General features: G+C 41.9%; 3 protein-coding genes across 13 annotated transcripts in view; 2 read left to right on the plus strand and 1 right to left on the minus strand.

The window, feature by feature from the left end:
- Positions 1 to 22,860, plus strand: part of LOC134207634 (cation-independent mannose-6-phosphate receptor) — a 614,852-nt gene that overhangs the window by 582,517 nt on the left and 9,475 nt on the right. The gene's annotated exons all lie outside the window — the stretch shown is intronic.
- On the minus strand, positions 2,668 to 3,181 carry LOC134214729 (uncharacterized). Its single transcript, XM_062694054.1, has 2 exons — positions 3,066 to 3,181; positions 2,668 to 3,002 (listed from the first exon to the last, which is right to left on the minus strand). Exons 1-2 carry the CDS (start codon positions 3,070 to 3,072, stop codon positions 2,725 to 2,727), a joined length of 285 nt encoding a protein of 94 aa, XP_062550038.1. The 5' UTR covers positions 3,073 to 3,181; the 3' UTR covers positions 2,668 to 2,724.
- Positions 19,337 to 19,954, plus strand: LOC134214737 (uncharacterized). Its single transcript, XM_062694063.1, has 2 exons — positions 19,337 to 19,422; positions 19,490 to 19,954. Exons 1-2 carry the CDS (start codon positions 19,416 to 19,418, stop codon positions 19,765 to 19,767), a joined length of 285 nt encoding a protein of 94 aa, XP_062550047.1. The 5' UTR covers positions 19,337 to 19,415; the 3' UTR covers positions 19,768 to 19,954.

Genomic DNA, 22,860 nt, shown 5'->3' on the forward strand with positions numbered 1-22,860 from the left:
ACATGTTTTATCAACCGGAATGGTCATTCTGAGACGGGTTCCCGTAGGGCCTGAAGTGACCATAAATTCATTTGGAAGAAACCCTGTCAATATGGGTATCAAAATTCTTGGAATTGTTCCGGAAATATGTTTTCCATGTAGTTGAGACCATAGGATGGATATCAACCGGAACAGTCATCCTGGAACAGGATCCCGAAGGACCTTTAGTGGCCACAAACTCATTTGGAAGAGACCCTGGCATCAAAATTCTTGGAATTGTTCCGGAAACATGTTTTTCAAGAAGATGGGTCTGATGCTGGGTCATTAGGCCGAATGGCCGTTAGGCCGGACGGACATTAGGCCGAATGGTTATTAGGTCGAATGACAAGTGAGAAGTGAATAGTGAGAAGTGAGCAGTGAGAAGTGAGCAGTGAGAAGTGAGAAGTAAAAAGTGGAAATAGAATAGTAAAAAGTGAAAAGTGAAATGAAAGAAATGAGAAGAGACAAGTGAAAAGTGAGACAGTGTTGACCCGATTTTGTCTATCTCCGACTTTATCACATTTACGATCCGATTTTGATACGTCCCCGTTTGTAACGTTCTTTTTATTTTTGTACAGTAGGTCGTTACAATGATTTAATTAACATTTTGTCCTACTGGTCTCCGGAACGCCAAGAGGATGGGGGGGGTGGATAAAAAAAAATATTAAAATAAAAAAAAAAAACAAAAAACTCCTCGGATTTGTTAAAAAATGTTTGGAAAATCTTCAAAATTGTCCGAATTTTATTTTGTTGCCCCCTCAAAATATTATTTTTTGGCAAAAAACATCCGACGAGTGGGGGAGGATTTTTTAAAAATAGTTTTTAAATATTGGTATCGGTATTCAGCAAAAAACAATTATTTTAACCCTTAAATGCGCAATGTTGTTTTACAACAACAAACCGAAAATACGTTTAATGTTAATAATTTTAATAGTAGTTTACGCTAAAAATACTTTCGACGATTTCTAAAAAAAATCGCCTTGCGCCTTTAAGGGTTAATAAAATAACAGCGTCTGTGGTTTATTATAAATCATTTCTGAGTACGTGTCAAGAATTTTTAAAGTCTTTTTGACAAGAAATAACGGAAACAGAAGATAGCCAGAGTTTCTTCTAAATAAGGGAAACCTGTTTGAGAATTACCGGTCCGTTGTCAAGCCATCCTATGGCCTAAAAACCCAAAGATCATGCTTCCGAAACAATTTCATGAACTTTAATACCTATATTGCAAGGGTTTCTTCAAAATGAGTATGTGGCCACTTTAGGCCCCACGGGAACCTGTTTCCGGGATAACCGTTCCGGGATTGAATCATAAGATGGTCCTGTAGCGTAGTTAAGTTATATTCTTTTTATTTCCAACAAAGTTTATTTGTCATGACTTAAGAAATCTTTATTTGGTAGAATACATGTCTTCAATTTATACATATTTTGGGACTTGGCCCAGTTAATCCATAATTCCGGTAACCAGGTAATCCGAAACGGTTCTACGTAACATGTATCGAATAACGGGTAAGTTCCTGCACCCGTAGCAACCAAAATCGTCAAAATCGGTGGCAAACTGACAATGTTATGATCATTTTAAGTCCGTGGGTATTCGGGTACCCTATCGGTAACGTAAGGGCGTTTTTTTTTGTCGGTAACAAAAGGGTTAATAAAGACAAAAATCTAAAAACTTAACAGAGCTCATGTGGATAATATTCCAAAAATTCAGGCCATCCAGCCTGGAAGAAATAGCAATTACAAAATCACATAGTGCAAGCATCTCAGACAAAACAAATCTAAATATTCTAATTATGGAAGTAATCTATTTATTTATCTACATAATCTTTATAATCGCATAAATACCCTAGTAGCACACTTGTTACACATAGGTTACTGAAACCAATATGTGACCAGATTTAGTCACAATCAAGTTGCCAAAACAATTTTTGTCTGACTTGTGCTGCTCGGGTAACCACTTAACAGTTTTAGAAGCTTACGCAACTATGTACTATATTCTAATACAATAATATAAGTAATTTCATACCAAAGTACTATTGGGAATTGAAGTGAATGCTCATATTTCGTTTGAAAGAGACAAATGTCGTTTCGCTTCAATGATTACGAGGTAATTCGTTCCAAATTTTGACAGCACAGGCACGAAAAGAATCTCTCAAATTATCTAACCATCTAACACAGGAAGTTGTGTGCCGGCAAAGTTTGATATGCCCCAAGGGCAATCATGACAGAGTACAAAACTGGCTGTCACAATTGCCACACCTTGCATTTTTGATGGCATAACTGTCAATTAATTGCACACCTGAAAGTATTTGTTTCGTGCATGCTGCAACTGAGTAAAGATAAAAAAAACTGTGTTCTCTGTTTCCTGTTGTTGATTTTGTAGATTTTTGCCCCTGAAAACCTGACGTAATTTTGAAATTCTATTCTAAAGCATGCAAGTGCAGACAGAAACTAAACAATTTTTTAGGCAACAACAAGGACAGTAAGCACAAAATGGATTCTTTGTTCCCTTTCTCATATTCATCCAATCGAATTGTTCCTTATTTTTATCAATTTTGCAAGCATGTTCGCAAAATGAATCGACGAAATTTTTGCTATCTTTTTGTTCACGATAAGATAAATTGACCGTGAAATGGAAAGTGAAACCAAACATTCGCTTAGATAGCTAATTTATTTCCGAAAACCATCTTTCTCGCTTAATCAGTGCATTCAAAGTGCGCTCGGTGGCTTGCAGGTTTCGGTCCAGACCCACTGGTCCCAGCGGATGCAAGTCAGCGTGGCGGAATCGAACATTCCCTCGGTCGGGCAGCGTTGGGGGGTGGCTGGGGTGTTCAACGTCGTGCACTGCCAGTAGGCGGTGGGATCCCAGTTGTTGCGCCAGAGTCCTTGCGCCAGTTCGACGGCATTGCAGGCCGGTTGTCCGTTGCTGTCATCGCGAACGCACTGGCCAAGGGCGAGGGCCACAAGGGCGAGGAAGACGATGATGGCTGTTGAAAGAAAGGTTTTGGCTACAGGAGACACATTTGGTGATAATAAGGAGGTTCACTTACTTTTCATTTTGTCTAAGCGAAGAACTGACTGGTTGGATGGTATATTCAGGAATGATATCTTGTTCGGGAATTCTTGGTTGTTTTATATCTGAGAGTTGTGAAATGATATCATCTTGAAATGTCATCGATTCGAAATCATGTTGCTTGGGGAAAAATGATAATTAGGAACACCATGGTCTGCTTTAGATTGTAAAACATGATTACACATTTTTTTCAACATTTCCTCTAACGTTTGAAACATCATCAGACAGTGATCAAAATATAAAATCTCAAATATTTCTATTGATAAGTAAAGGTAAGTGATTGGTAGTTTTGAAACTGGCTAAAGATTGATTAATCAGTGTTGGCTGATTTTACCCCCTTATTTGCCAAAAAATCATATCGCTCCAAAAAGGATCAATTTGGGGCAATCGATTGTTTAAACACGTAAGAAGATTATCCATTGTTCTATGGGACAAACGTCAATTCACTGTTTTAACAGGCTATCGACACCCCCATCTAAAGCTCTTAGCTTGAAAATAATCATGTCCTGGGCATGTATGCATATAGACCGCTGTCAGTTGCATGAGATGTCAGCAATCGTCAATAACAATAAAGTTGTCGATAATAAAAAATGTGGGCTCGCTTGACTATGTAGATTCAACAGTGAAGCACATATGACGATTGGGTAAATCAAGCATCCGAAAGATATTCAATTAGCAAAAAAGAGTTAACCGTGGTTTAGGTTCGTACTCGGATTCTAAGGGCTTTTCCGCAAGTTGACCTTTAAGTTGTCTTGTTGTGTAGGAGTTATCACGCCTATCTAGAGAGAGGTTGAGGGTTTGAGTCTCTCCAAGACACGTGTATTCTTTTTCGCAAATTTCATATCAATTTGTGCATTTCGAAACATGTGCTGTGCATATGCACAGCCAAGGTATTTAACAACAATAATGCTATACGATTGTAGCTTAATAATCAAAACTGTTCAAAACAGTAAAGAAGTATGTATATTTTACTTTCAAATTCTATTCATGCTGTTTACGGATAAATAAAGAACAAATTGTTGATCTCGATGCAAAGCAAAATGAATATTGATCGCACAAAATAAGTTTCGAATTAATTAAACACATCCATTTCATTCATTCATTTAGCTTAAATCTGAACAGATAACACTGAATCAATAATTTGATGCCACAATACACGATTCGTGGTCACATCGCTTCTTCCTCGATTGCGCCCCACGCTCGCCAAGTCGTTCTGTACCTTGTCAGCCCACCTCGCTCGCTGCGCTCCACGCCTTCTTGTACCAGCCGGGTTGAATTCTAACACCATCTTTGTAGAGTTTCTGTCCGGCATAGAGATTCATCGACCAGCTCAAAAGTATCCCCGTCTATCGTAAAACTGTTTTCCAGACGCGCTCGGTTCCGCCCACTAGCATGTACTTTGCCTTCGATGAATTCACCACCAGTCCAACTTTTGTCGCCTCACGTTTCAAGCGGGTGTATAGTTCTGCCACCTTTACAAATGTTTGGTCCATGTCATCCGCGAAACAAATAAATGGACTGGATCTGTTGAAAATCGTACCCCGGCTGTTACGCCCGGCTTTCCGCATAACACCTAGCGCATTATCGAACAATAGACACGAAAATCCATCACCTTGGCTTAGTCTCTTGAAATTTTCACACAGTTTAGCACACCATCAACCGATGCTTTTATCAGTCTGGAGAGCTTCCCAGAAAAGCTGTTCTCATCCTTATGATAGCTCTACGCGGTGTATAATGTCGTATACCGCTTTGAAATCGATGACCAGTGCATTGGTACCCGGTGTTCACGGAATTTTTGAAGGATTTGCCGTACAGTAAAGATCTGGTCGTTGTCGAGCGGCCGTCAACGAAGCCTGCTTGATAACTTCCCACGAACTCATTCACTAATGGCGACGGACGACGGAATATAATCTAGGATATCACTTTGTAGGTAGGCCAGTTTTCCATGCCCATCTTTATGAGCTCAGCTCCGATACCATCCTGACCAGCTGCTTTTTTGGTTTTTAGCTGTTGGATGGCATTCTTAACTTCTCTCAAAGTGGGGGCGCAAACTATTTCAGGGTCTCCAAAACGTCCTGAAGCCCACAATAAGTGATATGCCCGATCAACCAAGCCCTAAACGACGCATTCATGCATCTTTGAATATCCCAGCAGGTCCATTGAGCTGATGTGATTACAATCATTACTTTTACATGCTAGTATAGACATTTTCGGTTCTCCAGAATGTCCTGAAGTTTAGAAAATGTGATCTATTCGATCAACCAAGTTCTGAACGATGTATCCGTGCATTATTGAGCAATCCAGCTGGTCCATAGAGCCGATATTGGCTTAAAAAACACTTTTTCAAATTTTTTGATGTGCCGCCCTCTTATTCGGCTCTATTTGATGCCTTGATGCTCTGGACGAAATTTCAGCAAAATCGGTCAACGTTTGAGCAGTGCTAAACTCGTTGAAAGTTTATATGGAAAAATGTATGCAGAAACATCCAAAAACAGTGATTTGCAGTTGGACGACATGTACATGAACGGGAACCTTCTAACAAACGAGCGTGAGGTGATCTAAAGGTGGCGGCAGCACTACGAAGAGCACCTGAATGGCGATGAAGCAGACAACGGTGGCGGTATGGTAATGAACCTAGGAGCACGCGTGCAGGACATGCGACTTCCGGCTCCGAATCTCCAGGAAATCCAGGAGGAGATCGGCCGGCTGAAAAACAACGAAGCCCCCTGAGTTGACCAACTACCAAGTACAATCCAGCGCAATCACATAGCTGAACGCCGCCTACAAGGCACTCTCCCAAATTTTATGCCGCCGACTAACTCCAAATGCAAGAGAGTTCGTAGGGCAGTACCAGGCGGGTTTTATGGGTGAACGCTCTACCACCGATAAGGTGTTCGCCGTACGTCAGGTATTGCAGAAATGCCGCGAATACAACGTGCACACACATCATCTATTTATCGACTTCCAAACCGCATATATGATACAATTGATCGGGACCAGCTATGGAAGCTAATGCACGAAAACGGATTTCCGGATAAACTGATACGGTTGATCAAGGCGACAATGGATCGGATGATGTGCGTAGTTCGAGTTTCAGGGGCATTCTCGAGTCCCTTTGAAACGCGCAGAGGGTTACGGCAGGTGATGGTATTTCGTGTCTACTATTCAACATCGCTTTGGAGGGAGTAATACGAAGGGCAGCGATTGACACGAGTGGAACAATTTTCACAAAGTTCGTCCAGTTATTTGGTTTCGCCGACGACATTGATTTTATGGCACGTAACTTTAAGAGGATGGAGGAAGCCTACATCAGACTGAAAAGCAAAGCTAAACGGATTGGACTAGTCATCAACACGTCGAAGACGAAATACATGATAGGAAGTGGCGCAAGAAAGGACAGCGTAAGCCACTCACCACGAGTTTGTATTGGTGGTGACAAAATCGAGGTGGAAGGATGTGTGTACTTGGGCTCACTGGTGATCGCCGATAATGGTACCAGCAGAGAAATTTGGAGACGCATCATGGCACTAAGTCGTGGAGTCCGCAAAACGCTCCGATCGAATAGAGTTCGCCACCGTGAAAATGGTTCTCGACAACGATCCGACGGGAACAATAAGGCGTGGTGCACAGCGGGCAAGGTGGATCGATCAGGTGGAGAACGATTTGCGGACCCTCCGCAGACTGCGTGGTTGGTGACGTGCTGAATGGAGAAGACTTTTGTGCACTGCACAGGCCATTCCGGTCTTAGTCTGCTAATAAATAAATAAATAATTAAATTCCTAGACCGGAAAATTGCTTCATGGTTTGGCGAGCTGTAAGGTAGCTTAAGGTGTCGGTTTTACCTACTTTTTCCCTAGTTTGTTTTTATTGTGATAAAAACAGAACAACACACGTTTAGCACAATTCGCGAAGTCGAAGCAAAATTCTTCACACAAACAATGACAGTTCTTTATGGGTTTTTACAGTAGAGCAGCGGTTCTCAACCTGGAGTACATGTACCCCTGGGGGTACCTTCGCTGACCCTAGGGGGTACCTCGGACAAAAATGCGTAATGGCGGACGTATAACAATTCCAATCGAAACTCATTGATAATGTTTTAATAATTGTGTATTTTTTATTTCAAAATTTTGTCTTGTACATAATATTAAATGCGATCAATGAATCAAAGCCAATTGATTCCTGCCTTCCACAACCAGCACAATGTACGAAGGGCTGCGAAACAAAACGCAAATGAACATTTTTTTTATTTAATGCAATCTATATACCTGTTCAGAACAAAAGGATGAATAATACGTGAAGAATATACTTCTGAACTAAAATCGAGAATATAATGGTTCGGAATCCTTCGTTTGAGAGACATGAAAGATTTTTTTTTCAGTAAAGCCCGGTTGCTTCGTTGCAAGAGGCTCGGAAGCCTCCTTTCAACTTTCAAGAGGCTCGGAAGCCTCCTTTCAAGAGGCTCGGAAGCCTTCTTTCAAGAGGCTCGGAAGCCTTCTTTCAAGAGGCTCAGAAGCCTTCTTTCAAGAGGCTCAGAAGCCTCCTTTCAAGAGGCTCAGAAGCCTCCTTTCAAGAGGCTCGGAAGCCTCCTTTCAAGAGGCTCGGAAGCCTCCTTTCAAGAGGCTCGGAAGCCTCCTTTCAAGAGGCTCGGAAGCCTCCTTTCAAGTAGCTCGGAAGTCTTCTTTCAAGAGGCTCGGAAGTCTTCTTTCAAGAGGCTCGGAAGTCTCCTTTCAAGAGGCTCGGAAGCCTCCTCTCAAGAGGCTCGGAAGCCTCCTATCAAGAGGCTCGGAAGCCTCCTATCAAGAGGCTCGGAAGCCTCCTTTCAAGAGGCTCAGAAGCCTCCTTTCAAGAGGCTCAGAAGCCTCCTTTCAAGAGGCTCAGAAGCCTCCTTTCAAGAGGCTCAGAAGCCTCCTTTCAAGAGGCTCAGAAGCCTCCTTTTTCAAGAGGCTCGGAAGCCTCCTTTTTCAAGAGGCTCGGAAGCCTCCTTTCAAGAGGCTCAGAAGCCTCCTTTTATGAGGCTCAGAAGCCTCCTTTCAAGAGGCTCAGAAGCCTCATTTCAAGAGGCTCAGAAGCCTCCTTCCAAGAGGCTCAAAAGCCTCCTTTCAAGAGGCTCAAAAGCCTCCTTTCAAGAGGCTCAGAAGCCTCCTTTCAAGAGACTCAGAAGCCTCCATTCAAGAGTCCCAGAAGCCTCCTTTCAAGAGGCTCAGAAGTCTCCTTTCAAGAGGCCCAGCAGCCTCCTTTCAAGAGGCTCGGAAGCCTCCTTTCAAGAGGCTCAGAAGCCTCCTTTCAAGAGGCTCAGAAGCCTCCTTTCAAGAGGCTCAGAAGCCTCCTTTCAAGAGGCTCAGAAGCCTCCTTTCAAGAGGCTCAGAAGCCTCCTTTCAAGAGACTTAGAAGCCTTCTTCAAGATGCCCGGAAGCCTCCTTCCAAGAGGCCTGGAAGCCTCCTTTCAAGAGGCTCGGAAGCCTCCTTTCAAGAGGCTCGGAAGCCTCCTTTCAAGAGGCTCGGAAGCCTCCTTTCAAGAGGCTCGGAAGCCTCCTTTCAAGAGGCTCGGAAGCCTCCTTTCAAGAGGCTCGGAAGCCTCCTTTCAAGAGGGACGGAAGCCATCTTTCAAGAAGGTCTGAAGCCTCCTTTCAAGAGGCTCCGAAACTTTCTTTCAAGATCCATTTAAAAGGTTTGGAAGCCTCTTTTCTAGAGGTTTAGAACCCAAGTAACCTTTTTGGTTTTATACCAGTCTTCAAAACCATAATGTGGTATTCATGACCTCCATAAAACCAGCATAAAACAAACATGTTACTGGGGAAGCCTCGCTTCAAGAACCTCGAAATTTTTCTTTCAGGAGACTTAGGAGCCTACTTTCAAAAGGTTCAGAAGCGTTCCAAGATACAAAGGGTCAGACGCCGCTTATCAAGAGGCGCGGAAGCCTACTTTAAAGGGATTCAAGAGGCTCCGAAACTTTCTTTCAAGATCCATTTAAAAGGTTTGGAAGCTTCTTTTCAAGAGGTTTAGAAGCCTCGCTTCAAGAACCTCGACATTTTTTTTCAGGAAGCTTGGGAGCCTACTTTCAAGAGATTCAGAAGCGTCCTTTCAAGATACAAAGGGTCAGACGCCGCTTATCAAGAGGCGCGGAAGCCTACTTCAAAGGGATTCAAAAGCTCAGAAGCCTCCCTTGAAAGGGCTCGGAATTATTTTTTCAAGATAATTGGCCGCATTGACCCGTACCAGAAGTACCCGAGAGGGGGTACCTCAATTAGTGCAAAAGTTCGAAGGGGTACCTCTCAAGAAAAAGGATGAGAACCGCTGCAGTAGAGCAACAGAGAGGAGGGGATGGCGGCCATGTTACACTCAAACTCTGACAGATAGCAATGGGATTTCCCATAGGAGGGAAGAGCAGAATTTGCTTCGACTTCGCGAATAGACTAACGCAAAATGAACTCCCCTAAGAAATTATGACGTTTAAGCGGATCGTAAATGAACACAATATGAACTTTTGTTTGAGTGAATACCCGCTCAAGTGTCAAAATCCATTAGGTTCTGCATTTCCCGCTCTTCGAATTTATCTTTCCATGCTGCATGAAGGCGCAAAAATGCGCGAGACTCTACATGACTTTACGATGTTATACATATATTCCTGCTCCAATCAGCTGCTGATTCTCGTAAAATTTCATAACGAGTGCTTTTTAGTTGCATTCCTACTAATTATCCACTCGAAATATAATGTGAATACTTTACAAGAAATACAAAACTCAAACTAAGTTTATTTTTATGTCATCCCCAAATAATAACAATACTTCTCGATATAAGATCTAAATCGAACATAACCACAATCTTCAATGTTTGGCTCCGGCACAATAGAAAAATTTGGCTTCAGTTTGACAACCAAATCGATTCTATCCGCACCACCCAGCTCTCTCCTATGTTACAGTTTGTATATGAATTAGGTATCTAGAATTTTTGTATAAATTTTCACACTTCCAGGCCACCCCTCTAAGCGTTATGAAATTTATGGATGTTCCCTGAGATGTTTCGTGTGTGAACAGAAGCTACCGCCTTTGTTTGTATTTTCATTATTGTTACTTCTTTTGAATCTTTACCATCCTTTCCATTGGGCCACAGTCATCGTAACAGCCAGCTGCGAAGCACTAAGGGTCTGTCTCATTTGGAGAATTAAACTTAAAAGTGACAGTTCGAAAATTAGAAAATCACCCGGCCATAAGAATGGCTGGTGCTATCCAGCAATTCCAATAAGACATCGATGCAAAATGATTCGATATCTGTCAAAAGTAATCTTGCTCTGTGAGCAGGGTTATTTGATAATTATTGAAATGTCACTTTTAAGTTTAATTTCAGTTTAATTCTCCAAATGAGACAGACCCTAAAAGGATGAAAAGGTCATAATTTGTGCTCAAGTATATTCATGATTCTTCAATTTTTCATGTCCTGTTTAGTTATTCAATTCAGGCTGTGTATAAGTAAGAATATAATTAGCATTTCCGGCAGTAAACAATTATTTGGAACACTATCTCTCTTTACCAAGGATTTCAACTGTGTAAACATCAGCATTGTAATTAATTAAGAACCCTAAATTCCATCCCTTTCCTATTGTATTATTGTATTCCCTAACCTCGACCAAACCGCGAGTTTTTCGGTTCCCCAAAACTAACATTAATGTATAAGAATCATGAAAAATTGACAGTAGTTAACAATTTTAACTAATCGCAATCTGAAAATACTATTATAAGCATTTATTTATTAAACAATATGAGAAGTGGCATTAGTAGCAGAAACTTTACTTGGCAATTGAATCAGGTTGTTTGAAGGTACGAAAATGCGTTTTGCAGAATTTGTTTTTTCACCTTGTTGGTTCCATAGTGCATGAAAAATAAACATCAACAGTTATCACGTGCTGGAAGAGGCGGCAAGTTTGGTATCATTTTGGCGCGCAATGTTTGATGAAATATGACAGCTACACTGAACTAGAGGCCTGAATAAGAGAAACGCGGATAGAAAATATGACTCTGCCAACACTGCATTCAATCTTCTTCATCAAAGAACAACACATGAAAAGGAAGAAATGGTTTATGTAGATAAAATCTCACAATCCGCTATTTTATGTGTCCACACCACCTAACAATAGAATCCAATAAACAATGGAATTTTATTTCATAATCTATAAATGACTTGCATATATTATTGCAAGCTAATGTAAAATACATTCAATTTTGTTTATTTAAAAATTGCATAAAATCGAATTTGGCCGTTTTCAGTATTTGAGCCAATATATTGGCTGCTTGACAGGTCTCCTGCTCGATTGGCTGCTGTTTTTGACGGTTCGATTGGCGGCACATACCTATCCGCGTTTCTCTTATTCAGGCCTCTACACTGAACGAAAGCATCCGAAACAAAGAGAATGATTCATCATTCAGTTGGATAAAAATTTTTTGGATAAAGATTTTCGACACGATTAAACCTAATTGTCATTTAAATGATGCTAGAATATTGTTTTATTGATGGAAGTGTCTCATGTAGATGAGCCCCTGACATATTTTCTTTCAAAAACATAGTCAATTATCATTTTAGGAATCATTGCATCTTTATCATTTACTTTTAATTTTGTTTGAATTACTGTACTGAAAAACTAGCAAGCTGCAACTACGATTCCTCACAATTTCACTTATTAGGACGCTTTATTATAGGTAAGAGCAATGAATTATCGTAAACAACCGTACAGCGTGTTGTGTCGGTGAGCTGCACATATGAAATATGATGTATGCCATTAAAAACTTTTTTTTCTGTAGACTACTCACAAGTAATCGTCATTAGCCCGCGACCTGGAATTCGGTAAAACGAACCTCTTTGGCAGCATCATTGCAGAACGTGAATATACCCGCACCTTTGAGTGGGAGCTCTACTTTGGAGGTAATGTTTGCTGAAATATTTCTTCGTTCCATGAGTGACCTTTTTCCCTTCATTTTACCAGACACCAATTCCGAAATGATGTGCCACGACAAGGGTACTGATGACGAGTGGAAACAACCAGCGCTGTCAGCAAAAATACGGTCGCATCGCATGATTGTTTAAATCGCATCAGGGAAGATCCATAAAGTACGTCACGCAAAAATTGGCGGTTTTCGACCCCCCTCCCCCCTTTGTCACACTTTTTGTATTACACCTCTAAAATTTTTGTATGAGTCGTCACGCTGCTCGGAACCCCCCCTCCCCCCCAGAAGCGTGACGTACTTTGTGGATGGCCCCTCAGCAGATTAACATAAAGAAATAAATGAAACTGATTGCCTATTTTCTTATTCACTTTATTTTGAAAATAGTTTTATAACCAACAAAATCCCTACAGAACTATATAAACATCGTTGAAATTGGATCCCATTTTCACCTATAAAATGACTGATGCAATGGTTGAATTCTGCATGATAATCATTCCCAACGTTTTTGTTTTAATTATGGTTTGCGTGATAATAATACGAAATAAACATGATCTTCTTTCAATTAATTTGGCTTTCTGCGGATCGGATTGAGTGATTATCTTTTAAAAATCATCCGATAATAGGCATGGGGCTTGGGTGAGACAAAAATCATTCATTATGCGCCGGAAGTTTTTGTTCAGTGTAGTACGCATGACGCCATGAATGACACCTAGCGCCACCAAACGACGTATTGCCACAGTCAGTATTCTAACGTACTTTGATTTACACAGGTTTTTGAGTAAAATCTGTTCTAGCCTCGATGTCTGTTATCTGTGCTACTAATCTGTCATCAGTTTGAGGTTACGTCCAGACGCTGCAGAACCTAATTGACGTAATACAGTCGACTCTCTACATCTCGATGTAGATATCTCTCCCTATGTCGATAATTTCCTTGGTCCCTTCAATTTACGTACATTTTGGCATTCTACAACTCGATATCCTCCCTATCTCGATATCTCTCTATCTCGATGTGTTCTGATCGTACTTAGTTCTGGATTCACTCTCCTTATGTCGATATGTTCGAATTTAAAGGCTACTAGACCATCTTTGGATAATAACAAACAGATCAACAACAAGAAATGACATTTGTTTTGTTGTCGTTATTCATAGCAACAAGCGTTTTTGGATCTAGTACCCATATCATTTTTCCTTCCATTCCTCGATCTCTCCCTATCTCGATGGTCCCTTCAATATCGAGATGTGGAGAGGCGACTGTATTTACGAAACTAGAACTAATGAGCATCCTATTGGACTACTGCAATTTGAAAAAAGATAAACAGATTTTTCGATATCAACTTTGTTTTGACGTGGTGCTTAACCCCTTCATAATAGGTCGTTTTACCCTATACACACTTAAAATAAATCGCCGACTTCGGTAAAATTTTACCGAAATCTCAACCGCTGAACTGTTCGGTAAATTATTTTACTGATTTTCGGTGATTTTGACAGTTGAGCAATGGAAAAATTACAAAAAATCTGTAAATTAATTTACCGAACAGTTCAGCGGTTGAGATTTCGGTAAAATTTACCGAATACTGTAAAATGAGCTAAGTGTGTACTGAACTTTTCGGGTTTATCAGTAATAGCGTTTTTAATACCACATGAAGTGAATAATTAGTAACATCTATTAGTGTAACAAACACATGTAATCATTTTTGTAGACAGACATAGGAGTGGGTTAGCAGAAATTGTTTCCTTTTCAATGATTGTTGTATGATGTTAATTAAATGAACAAAAAGGAAACTGTTAAAAACATACATATGAAATTAGTGAACGATAGTACGATTTGTATAATAAACATAAATTATATGAATAAAATAAAAGTTTGATACTTCCAATATCAAAAATACAGAGAACATAGTATACTAACTGAAATCTAGAACAACATGTCTAATATTTGCTCAACATATGTAGTTCCCGAAAATTTACTTTGTTCTTCTTCTTCGTCTTCTTCAATGGCTCTACATCCCTTAGTAATTGTGCTTCCAGTACATATCTTTATCTTAACTCAAGATCATTTTGGAGGACCTTGGACATCTTCTTTTTCTATGGCTCTACATTCCAACTGGAACTTAACCGGCTTTTCAACTTAGTATTCTGTTAGCATTTCCTCAGTTATTAATTGAAAGCTTTTCCATGGCTGTCAGTGCGTTAGTATGTATCTCGTGGGACAAGTACAATGGATACACTCTGTCCAGAGAATCAAGAATGTTTCCCACCCGAAATCATCCTAGACCAGACCGATAATCGAACTTGCCGTATCCGGATTGGCCTACGCTTGTGTCGCAAAGATGGAGACCCCTTGAAAATCTTATGTTCATGGAAATTAGAATCCTTTGTTTTTAGTTCGATGAACACCATGGGGTATATGCCGAAAATTAGAATGTTGCAAGAGCCTTGATTGATCTGGCAGATACCAAGAGCTGAACTCGGGAATGTTTTCGAGTACGTGGAACATCTCATATTCAACAAAATTAAACGTTCTGGAGTACCTCAGCCACCTCGTTTTCTTGACATTTGATTACTGTCTCAACGATCAAGATGATAAAACTTGATTGAGTGTTTAGCTTCATCAAACAATGCTATTAGCAACTTAAATACTAATACTAAAACTTTTTTAAGCAACCCTTACAGTCATAAAAATTGCATTTTTTCTTAGTCACGTGATTGAAAATTTTTGAAAATTCGGCGATACAAACAAAAAAAGTATCTTGTCGCCGCTTCTTCATGTGTTCATTTCATTTTCATTTATTTAGTTAACATCTAAACAGATAACACTGAATCAACAATTTGACGCCACAATGCACGGTTCGAGGCCGCATCTCTCCATCCTCGGATACGCCCCACGCTCGCCAAGTCGTTCTGCACCTGGTCTGCCCATCTCGCTCGCTGCGCTCCACGCCGTCTCGTACCTGCCGGATCGGAAGCGAACACCATCTTTGCAGGGTTGCTGTCCGGCATTCTTGCAACATGTCCTGCCCATCGTACCCTTCCGGCTTTAGCTACCTTCTGGATACTGGGTTCGCCGTAGAGTTGGGCGAGCTCATGGTTCATTCTTCGCCGCCACACACCGTCTTCTTGCACACCGCCAAAGATGGTCCTAAGCACCCGTCTCTCGAATACTCCGAGTGCTTGCAAGTCCTCCTCGAGCATTGTCCATGTTTCATGACCGTAGAGGACAACCGGTCTTATAAGCGTCTTGTACATGACACATTTGGTGCGGTGGCGAATCTTTTTCGACCGCAGTTTCTTCTGGAGCCCGTAGTAGGCCCGACTTCCACAGATGATGCGCCTTCGTATTTCACGACTAACGTTGTTGTCAGCCGTTAGCAAGGATCCGAGGTAGACGAATTCCTCGACCACCTCGAAGGTATCCCCGTCTATCGTAACACTGCTTCCCAGGCGGGCCCTGTCGCGCTCGGTTCCGCCCACAAGCATGTACTTTGTCTTTGACGCATTCACCACCAGTCCAACTTTTGCTGCTTCACGTTTCAGGCGGGTGTACAGTTCTGCCACCTTTGCAAATGTTCGGCCGACAATGTCCATGTCATCCGCGAAGCAAATAAATTGACTGGATCTGTTGAAAATCGTACCCCGGCTGTTACACCCGGCTCTCCGCATGACACCTTCTAGCGCAATGTTGAACAACAGGCACGAAAGTCCATCACCTTGTCTTAGTCCCCGGCGCGATTCGAACGAACTGGAGTGTTCGCCCGAAATCTTCACACAGTTTTGCACACCATCCACCGTTGCTTTGATCAGTCTGGTAAGCTTCCCCGGGAAGCTGTTCTCGTCCATAATTTTCCATAGCTCTACGCGGTCTATACTGTCGTATGCCGCCTTGAAATCAACGAACAGATGGTGCGTTGGGACCTGGTATTCACGGCATTTTGAAGGATTTGGCGTACAGTAAAGATCTGGTCCGTTGTCGAGCGGCCGTCAACGAAGCCGGCTTGATAACTTCCCACGAACTCGTTCACTAATGGTGACAGACGACGGAAGATGATCTGGGATATCACTTTGTAGGCGGCATTAAGGATGGTGATCGCTCGAAAGTTCTCACACTCCAGTTTGTCGCCTTTCTTGTAGATGGGGCATATAACCCCTTCCTTCCACTCCTCCGGTAGCTGTTCGGTTTCCCAGATTCTGACTATCAGTATGTGCAGGCAAGTGGCCAGCTTTTCCGGGCCCATCTTGATGAGCTCAGCTCCGATACCATCCTTACCAGCTGCTCTATTGGTCTTTAGCTGTTGAATGGCATCTTTAACTTCCCTCAAGGTGGGGGCTGGTTGGCTTCCATCGTCCGCTGAACTGACGTAGTCATCTCCTCCGCTGCCTTGACTTTCACTGCCTGTACTCTCAGCGCCATTCAGATGTTCCTCGTAGTGCTGCTTCCACCTTTCGATCACCACACGTTCGTCCGTCAAGATGCTCCCATCCTTATCCCGGCACATTTCGGCTCGCGGCACGAAGCCTTTGCGGGATGCGTTGAGCTTCTGATAGAACTTGCGTGTTTCTTGAGAACGGCACAGCTGTTCCATCTCCTCGCACTCCGCTTCTTCCAGGCGGCGTTTCTTCTCCTGAAAAAGGCGGGTCTGCTGTCTCCGCTTCCGTCTATAACGTTCCACGTTCTGCCGGGTACCTTGCTGCAGCGCGACCGCCCGCGCTGCGTCCTTCTCCTCCAGAATCTGTCTGCACTCTTCGTCGAACCAATCGTTCCGTCGACTTCGACCCATATACCCGACGTTGTTCTCCGCTGCGTCGTTAATGGCTGCTTTAACTGTACTCCAGCAGTCCTCAAGAGAGGCCCCATCGAGCTCACCCTCTTCCGGCAACGCTGCCTCGAGATGCTGCGCGTATGCAGTGGCGACATCAGGTTGCTTCAGTCGTTCTAGGTCGTACCGCGGCGGTCGTCGGTACCGAACATTGTTGATGACGGATAGTTTTGGGCGCAGTTTAACCATCACCAGATAGTGGTCCGAGTCGATGTTAGCGCCACGATATGTCCTGACGTCGATAATGTCGGAGAAATGCCGTCCATCAATCAGAACGTGGTCGATTTGTGATTCTGTCTGCAGTGGTGATCTCCAGGTGTACCGATACGGGAGGCTGTGTTGGAAGTAGGTGCTACGAATGGCCATATTCTTGGAGGCGGCGAAATCAATTAGTCGTAGGCCGTTTTCGTTCGTCAGCCGGTGAGCGCTGAACTTTCCAATAGTCGGTCTAAACTCCTCCTCTTGGCCAACCTGAGCGTTCAAATCTCCTATGATGATTTTGACGTCGTGGCTTGGGCAGCTGTCGTACTCACGTTCCAGCTGCGCGTAGAATGCGTCCTTATCATCATCAGTGCTTCCGGAGTGTGGGCTATGGACGTTGATTATGCTGAAGTTGAAGAACCGGCCTTTGATCCTCAACCTGCACATTCTTTCATTGATCGGCCACCACCCGATCACGCGCCTTTGCATATCGCCCATCACTATGAAAGCTGTTCCCAGCTCGTGTGTGTTGCCGCAGCTCTGGTAGATGGTATGATTACCTCTAAACGTTCGCACCATTGATCCCTTCCAACAAACCTCCTGCAGCGCTACGATGCCGAATCCACGGTCCTTGAGCACATCGGCGAGTATGCGTGTGCTCCCGCTGAAGTTGAGAGATTTGCAGTTCCACGAACCGAGTTTCCAATCGCTAGTCCCTTTTCGTCGCAGTGGTCTTCGCCGATGGTTCCGGTCCGTTCTTCATGTGTACATACGACAATTTAGAGTGCCATCAGACCTACTAGTGAGCATATATTACAAATCGGTCAATCTGTTCATGAGTTTTATTGCCTCAAAGGAAATGTAAACTCATTTTAAAAAACGAACGAAAAATATTATTTTCTGGTATGCAGTGACCAGACATCCCCTAATATAGGCTAAATGTTACTTAAAAACATTTTGTTTCCTCTTTATGGCATCCAGATAAGATAATCTAGTAAAAAACGCATTGATATTAGTTTTGGGCAAATTTCGTATTTTTTCGACCATTGCTCATTATACGCACAAGATCCATTACTATCACTCACTCCCTATACAAAACATACAACCATATTCTTCAAATAGGCTTTTCCAACATATAACATAGAACTCATGGCACATCAACGCAATTTTCGATGCTTTGTAAATAGGAACGACGCTAACGTTGCGCCTTGGCGTGCGATTTCCAAGACTGCACTTCACCAAGCAAAGCTACTCATTGAGGTGCCGAAACTAAGATTTACTGTATTGGAAAAACCATAATTCTACTTAAGTAACATCAAGTAGTCGAGTAAACTGCTAGTAACAATTAGAAAGTATTAATAGAAAATAGAATAAAAGTGATAAGAGGGTGAAAATATGAGATTTACATACATACATTGAATTTACTTTTTGATGTAGTTCACCATAAACTTATCCTAGAAGTGCTTGCCAATAATTTACTCGTCCGAAACCTCACAATATTTATCGCTATTTGTGAATCTTCTTGTAAAAAGACACACACGTTTCAATAATTCGTCATTGGCATTCAATCAATCACCGACTGCAAGCAGCGTGTAAGTCTCCCTTGCGACACGTGTAAGGAAATGGAATTTGATCTCGCGATATCGTTGGGGCCTCCCGTAGTAAAGTGGGAAGATGCGTTCTTGCAAAGCACACCATGCCGAAAGTAGTTGGGTGTGATTCCTGATGTTGTTAGGTGTGAATTATCCTTAATAAATGATATATATTTTCCACAAGTGTTGCTAAAAATGGTTAAATTTACGAGTGTAAAATTTTCACGACTATCCAGGAGTATAGAGTATTAGTGTTGCCACATGATATACTACGAATTCTTGTATTCAAGATTGATTATTTACCTTGCAATTTTAAAATGTTGAAATTTTCAATAACTTCGATGCAAACCAGCTATGTTCTTGTTTGTGATGGAATGCCAGTGAAAGGAGAATATGAACCGTGATTTGATATTACTCTCCGTTTAACAAATTACAGCCACAAATCAAATGCGTCATCAACTTTCACTATTTTTGGATATATGACGTGCCTTGCTGCATCAGATTGCAATATTTTTTATGCTATCAGCGTGCGCTAACAACATTCTGCTTCAGCTAGCGGTCGAACATAGAATCTTATCTCAAATAAGTTTTAGACAGTCGGTTCGCTAATCATTTTGTCACTTCTGTAGCTGGGTTGTATCAAAACATGTTGTTCGCGAATTGTTGCTTCCGATAACGCTCCATGACCAATAGATATAAAACATCCTTCCACTGAAGAAGATATCATTCCTGAAAACACTTCAATTGGGTACACAGTCCTCACTTTCTTCCTTGCCCTCACAAAATGAAAAGTAAGTGCTCCGCAGAGTTTCGTTAAAACATGTTTTTGTAATACTGATTCTCCTCGCTTCTAATCAGCCATCATCGTCTTCCTCGCCCTTGTGGCCGTCGCACTTGGCCAGTGCGTTCGCGATGACAGCAACGGACAACCAGCCTGCAATACCGTCGAACTGGCGCAAGGACGCTGGCGCAACAACTGGGATCCCACCGCCTACTGGCAGTGCACGACGTTGAACACCCCAGCCACACCCCAACGCTGCCCGACCGAGGGAATGTTCGATTCCGCCACGCTGACTTGCATCCGCTGGGACCAGTGGGTCTGGACCGAAACCTGCAAGCCACCGAGCGCGCTTTGAGAGGTGCAGACTGCCACGCACTTACCTTCTGTGGAATAGTGACACATGGATGAATAAATTTAAGCTTCATAATGATTCAGGCTGTGTTCGAGAAATAGCCGCGATGTTCACCGGAACTACCCAATGCATTGAAACGTTAATTGAGAGAAATAAAAATCTCCGTAGATTCCAACGAGAGTGAAGTATACTCCAATCGATGGGTTTCTGATTTTGAAAAAAAAAGGTCTGCCCAGATTATGTACTAGTTGAACCACGATTTCGATAATCAATTTTTGATCCTTGATCACACAAAATATTACTTGAACTGTTCTATAGGATTATGGCGCACAACGTTGTGCCACTAGAATGGTGACATATCTATGTAATAGCTGTACAAAAGCCAAGGAAACCAGCGTTTGATAGCAATGCAGGCTATCATAGATGAGGAGATTATTGGATTGCAAGTATTTCATTCGGTTTTCGTTAAGGCAAAGGAACAAATGATTTTCTAGAATTGGTTTCATCAGATATCATCTGGCCTAATGCTTTTACTTTTGGAATACTAGCAACTTCCAGAAATAGTGGCATGGATCTTTCCAAGGCTCATGTACTAATCCGTCATCCAATTTACTTATTTTCCGATGCAAATAGGGGTTGCACGCTAACAAACAACTTTCATATTCACGCCTCAAGTAAGAAACGAACACTGAATCGTTAATGACGTGCAAAAGCATCTTTACCATCTACCGTCGATAGACGCTTTCGTTTTCGGAGAAGAAAACAGTAAACAAGCACTGGACTGGATTCCAGCAGCACATTGCAGCAAAGGCAGTACTAGGGGCTCGTGGCGACGAAGCCTCAATAAAGAAATAATGGAAGACGATAGGCATTTGACCTGGGCCCAGGCTAAGGCCAAAATGTTAAGTGGATGAATTTCAAACTCAATTGATCTTCAACTTAACTGATGCGCGAATGCGCTTGGTCGATTTCATGCTGAGTTGATTTCGGACGAACAGTTGGTAATTCTGGATAAACGCTCGCAGATTCGTTTGTTTACGTTCCCGACGTTTAGGCCGATTGGTTTTGGCATTTCTTTGATACGCCAACCATTTTTTAAAATAGACGTCGCAGTTGTCGTGTCAGTGATAACATTACAAATTAAAGCATAATTGTTGGCATGATAGCAAAACTCTCCGAACAACTAAAATGGAGAATCGAATCTAACGATAGACGACCCTTGAAAAAAGGCCAAAACCAATTGACCGAAACGTCGGGAATGTAACCAAAAAATCGTTGTTAAATCCACAGACTGAGATTGCCAAAATTTGAATAAGTGAAGCAAATCCAGTCGGTAACGCCATTAGTTGATCTTATGTTTGGTCGAATGTTTTTTTGTCATTTTCGGCCAAACGACATGTTGAGTATTATGAGCCGTATGGCAAATGACAATTATGGCAGTATGACTTGTCTGATAAATGACATTTTCGGCAAAATGGCCCATACTACCAAACGGCATTTTTGGTCATATGGCCCGTTCGGGCTAACGACTACCCGTAACACTTGGTAGACACCTTTACGTGGTGTGGCAAGTCCTGACCCAACGAATATCTTCTTCAGTATCCAACTCCGTAGTACATATGAGGATGTCACAAAGTCGGTGACCTCTCGTTAAGTAAGTACCACATCGACTCTTCCTTCCTCTCCCAAGTTACGGTATAAATGGGCGTGGCCAGGAGTAGTAATCCTCATGCTTTTGTTATTTTTGTCTAGGACTGGAACAAGGGCCACTCCCCTTCTTGTTTCCTGATAGCATTTTAGATAAGGATCTCAAACGTAAAATATGAGTATCACTAGTGTCCAATCTACGAATTACACCGTAACTAATGCTAATGCTACGGGTAGAAAACCTATTCGGCTAAATTATTTGTTCGGTTGAAATTTTTCGGCCTAATAACTGTTTCCGCCGAACATTCAATTCTGGCGGAAACAGTTTTTATTCAATGCTGATGGCCTAGATGGCTTTCGGCATAACGTGTTATTCGGCCAAGTGTCATTTAACAAAATTGTTTTTACGACTTCCACGACTGAATGTGGTTAGAGACCGGGAACTTTCAACTAGCTTCCGTCGTTCCAGGTGGCGGTGGCCGAACAAAGGTGGACCATACACCTTGAGAGAATCATCAATTGGTGGCTGATCACCGAAGTTAAATGGACGGCACAACATGCATTTATACGCTTTTCGTGCAGAACATGGCATCGACGCGAATTTTATTCTTCATCCTTTTGAATTTTTATCTTTTTTTTCTTCTTCCTTCTTTTCCTCCTTCCTTCTTTTTTATATTTTCTTTCTTCCTGCTTCTGTTTTCTTCATTCTTTATTTTTCTTTCTTCCTCATTCCTATTTCTTTCTTCCTTCTCCTTTATTTCTTTGTAATTCCTTGCTTGGTTTTTTCTTCATTCTACTTTCTACTTCTTTCTTCCTTTTCTTTTCCTTCTTCTTTTTTCCCTTTTTCCTATTTCTTTTCTTTTTTACTTTTTTTATTCTTATTTCTTCAATCTTTCTATTTGTTTTTCTTTCTTCTACTTCCTGTTTTCTTTTAACCTTCTTTATGTTTTTTTATTCTTTCTTTTTCATTCTTTTTTCTTCTTTCACTTATCTTCCTTCTCATTTCTTACTTCCCTTTTTATTACCTTTTATTTCTCACTTCTCACTACTTCTTTCTCACTCCTCATTTCTTTCTTTTCACTTTTCACTCCTCAATTTTCACTTTTTATTTTTCACTTCCCACTTCTCAATTCTTGTTCCTCACTTCTCACTTCTTATTTTTCACTTACCACTTTTCACTTCTCATTTCCCTTCTCTCTCCCTTCCCCTTTTATTTTTTTATTATCAGACTAAGGCCGGAGTGGCCTGTGCAATGTATAAAAGTCTTCTCCATTCAGCTCGATCCATGGCTGCACGTCGCCAACCACGCAGTCTGCGCAGGGTCCGCAAATCGTCCTCCACCTGCAGTTTTCCGATTTTCGTGGATGTTTCTCTCAACAGCTGATGCTACTCGTGATTCATTCGCCTCCTCCACGTACCGTCCGCCATCTGCACCCCACCATAGATAGT

This window comes from Armigeres subalbatus, chromosome 1 (assembly GCF_024139115.2).
Source record: "Armigeres subalbatus isolate Guangzhou_Male chromosome 1, GZ_Asu_2, whole genome shotgun sequence".
NCBI classification, from domain to species: Eukaryota; Metazoa; Arthropoda; class Insecta; order Diptera; family Culicidae; genus Armigeres; species Armigeres subalbatus.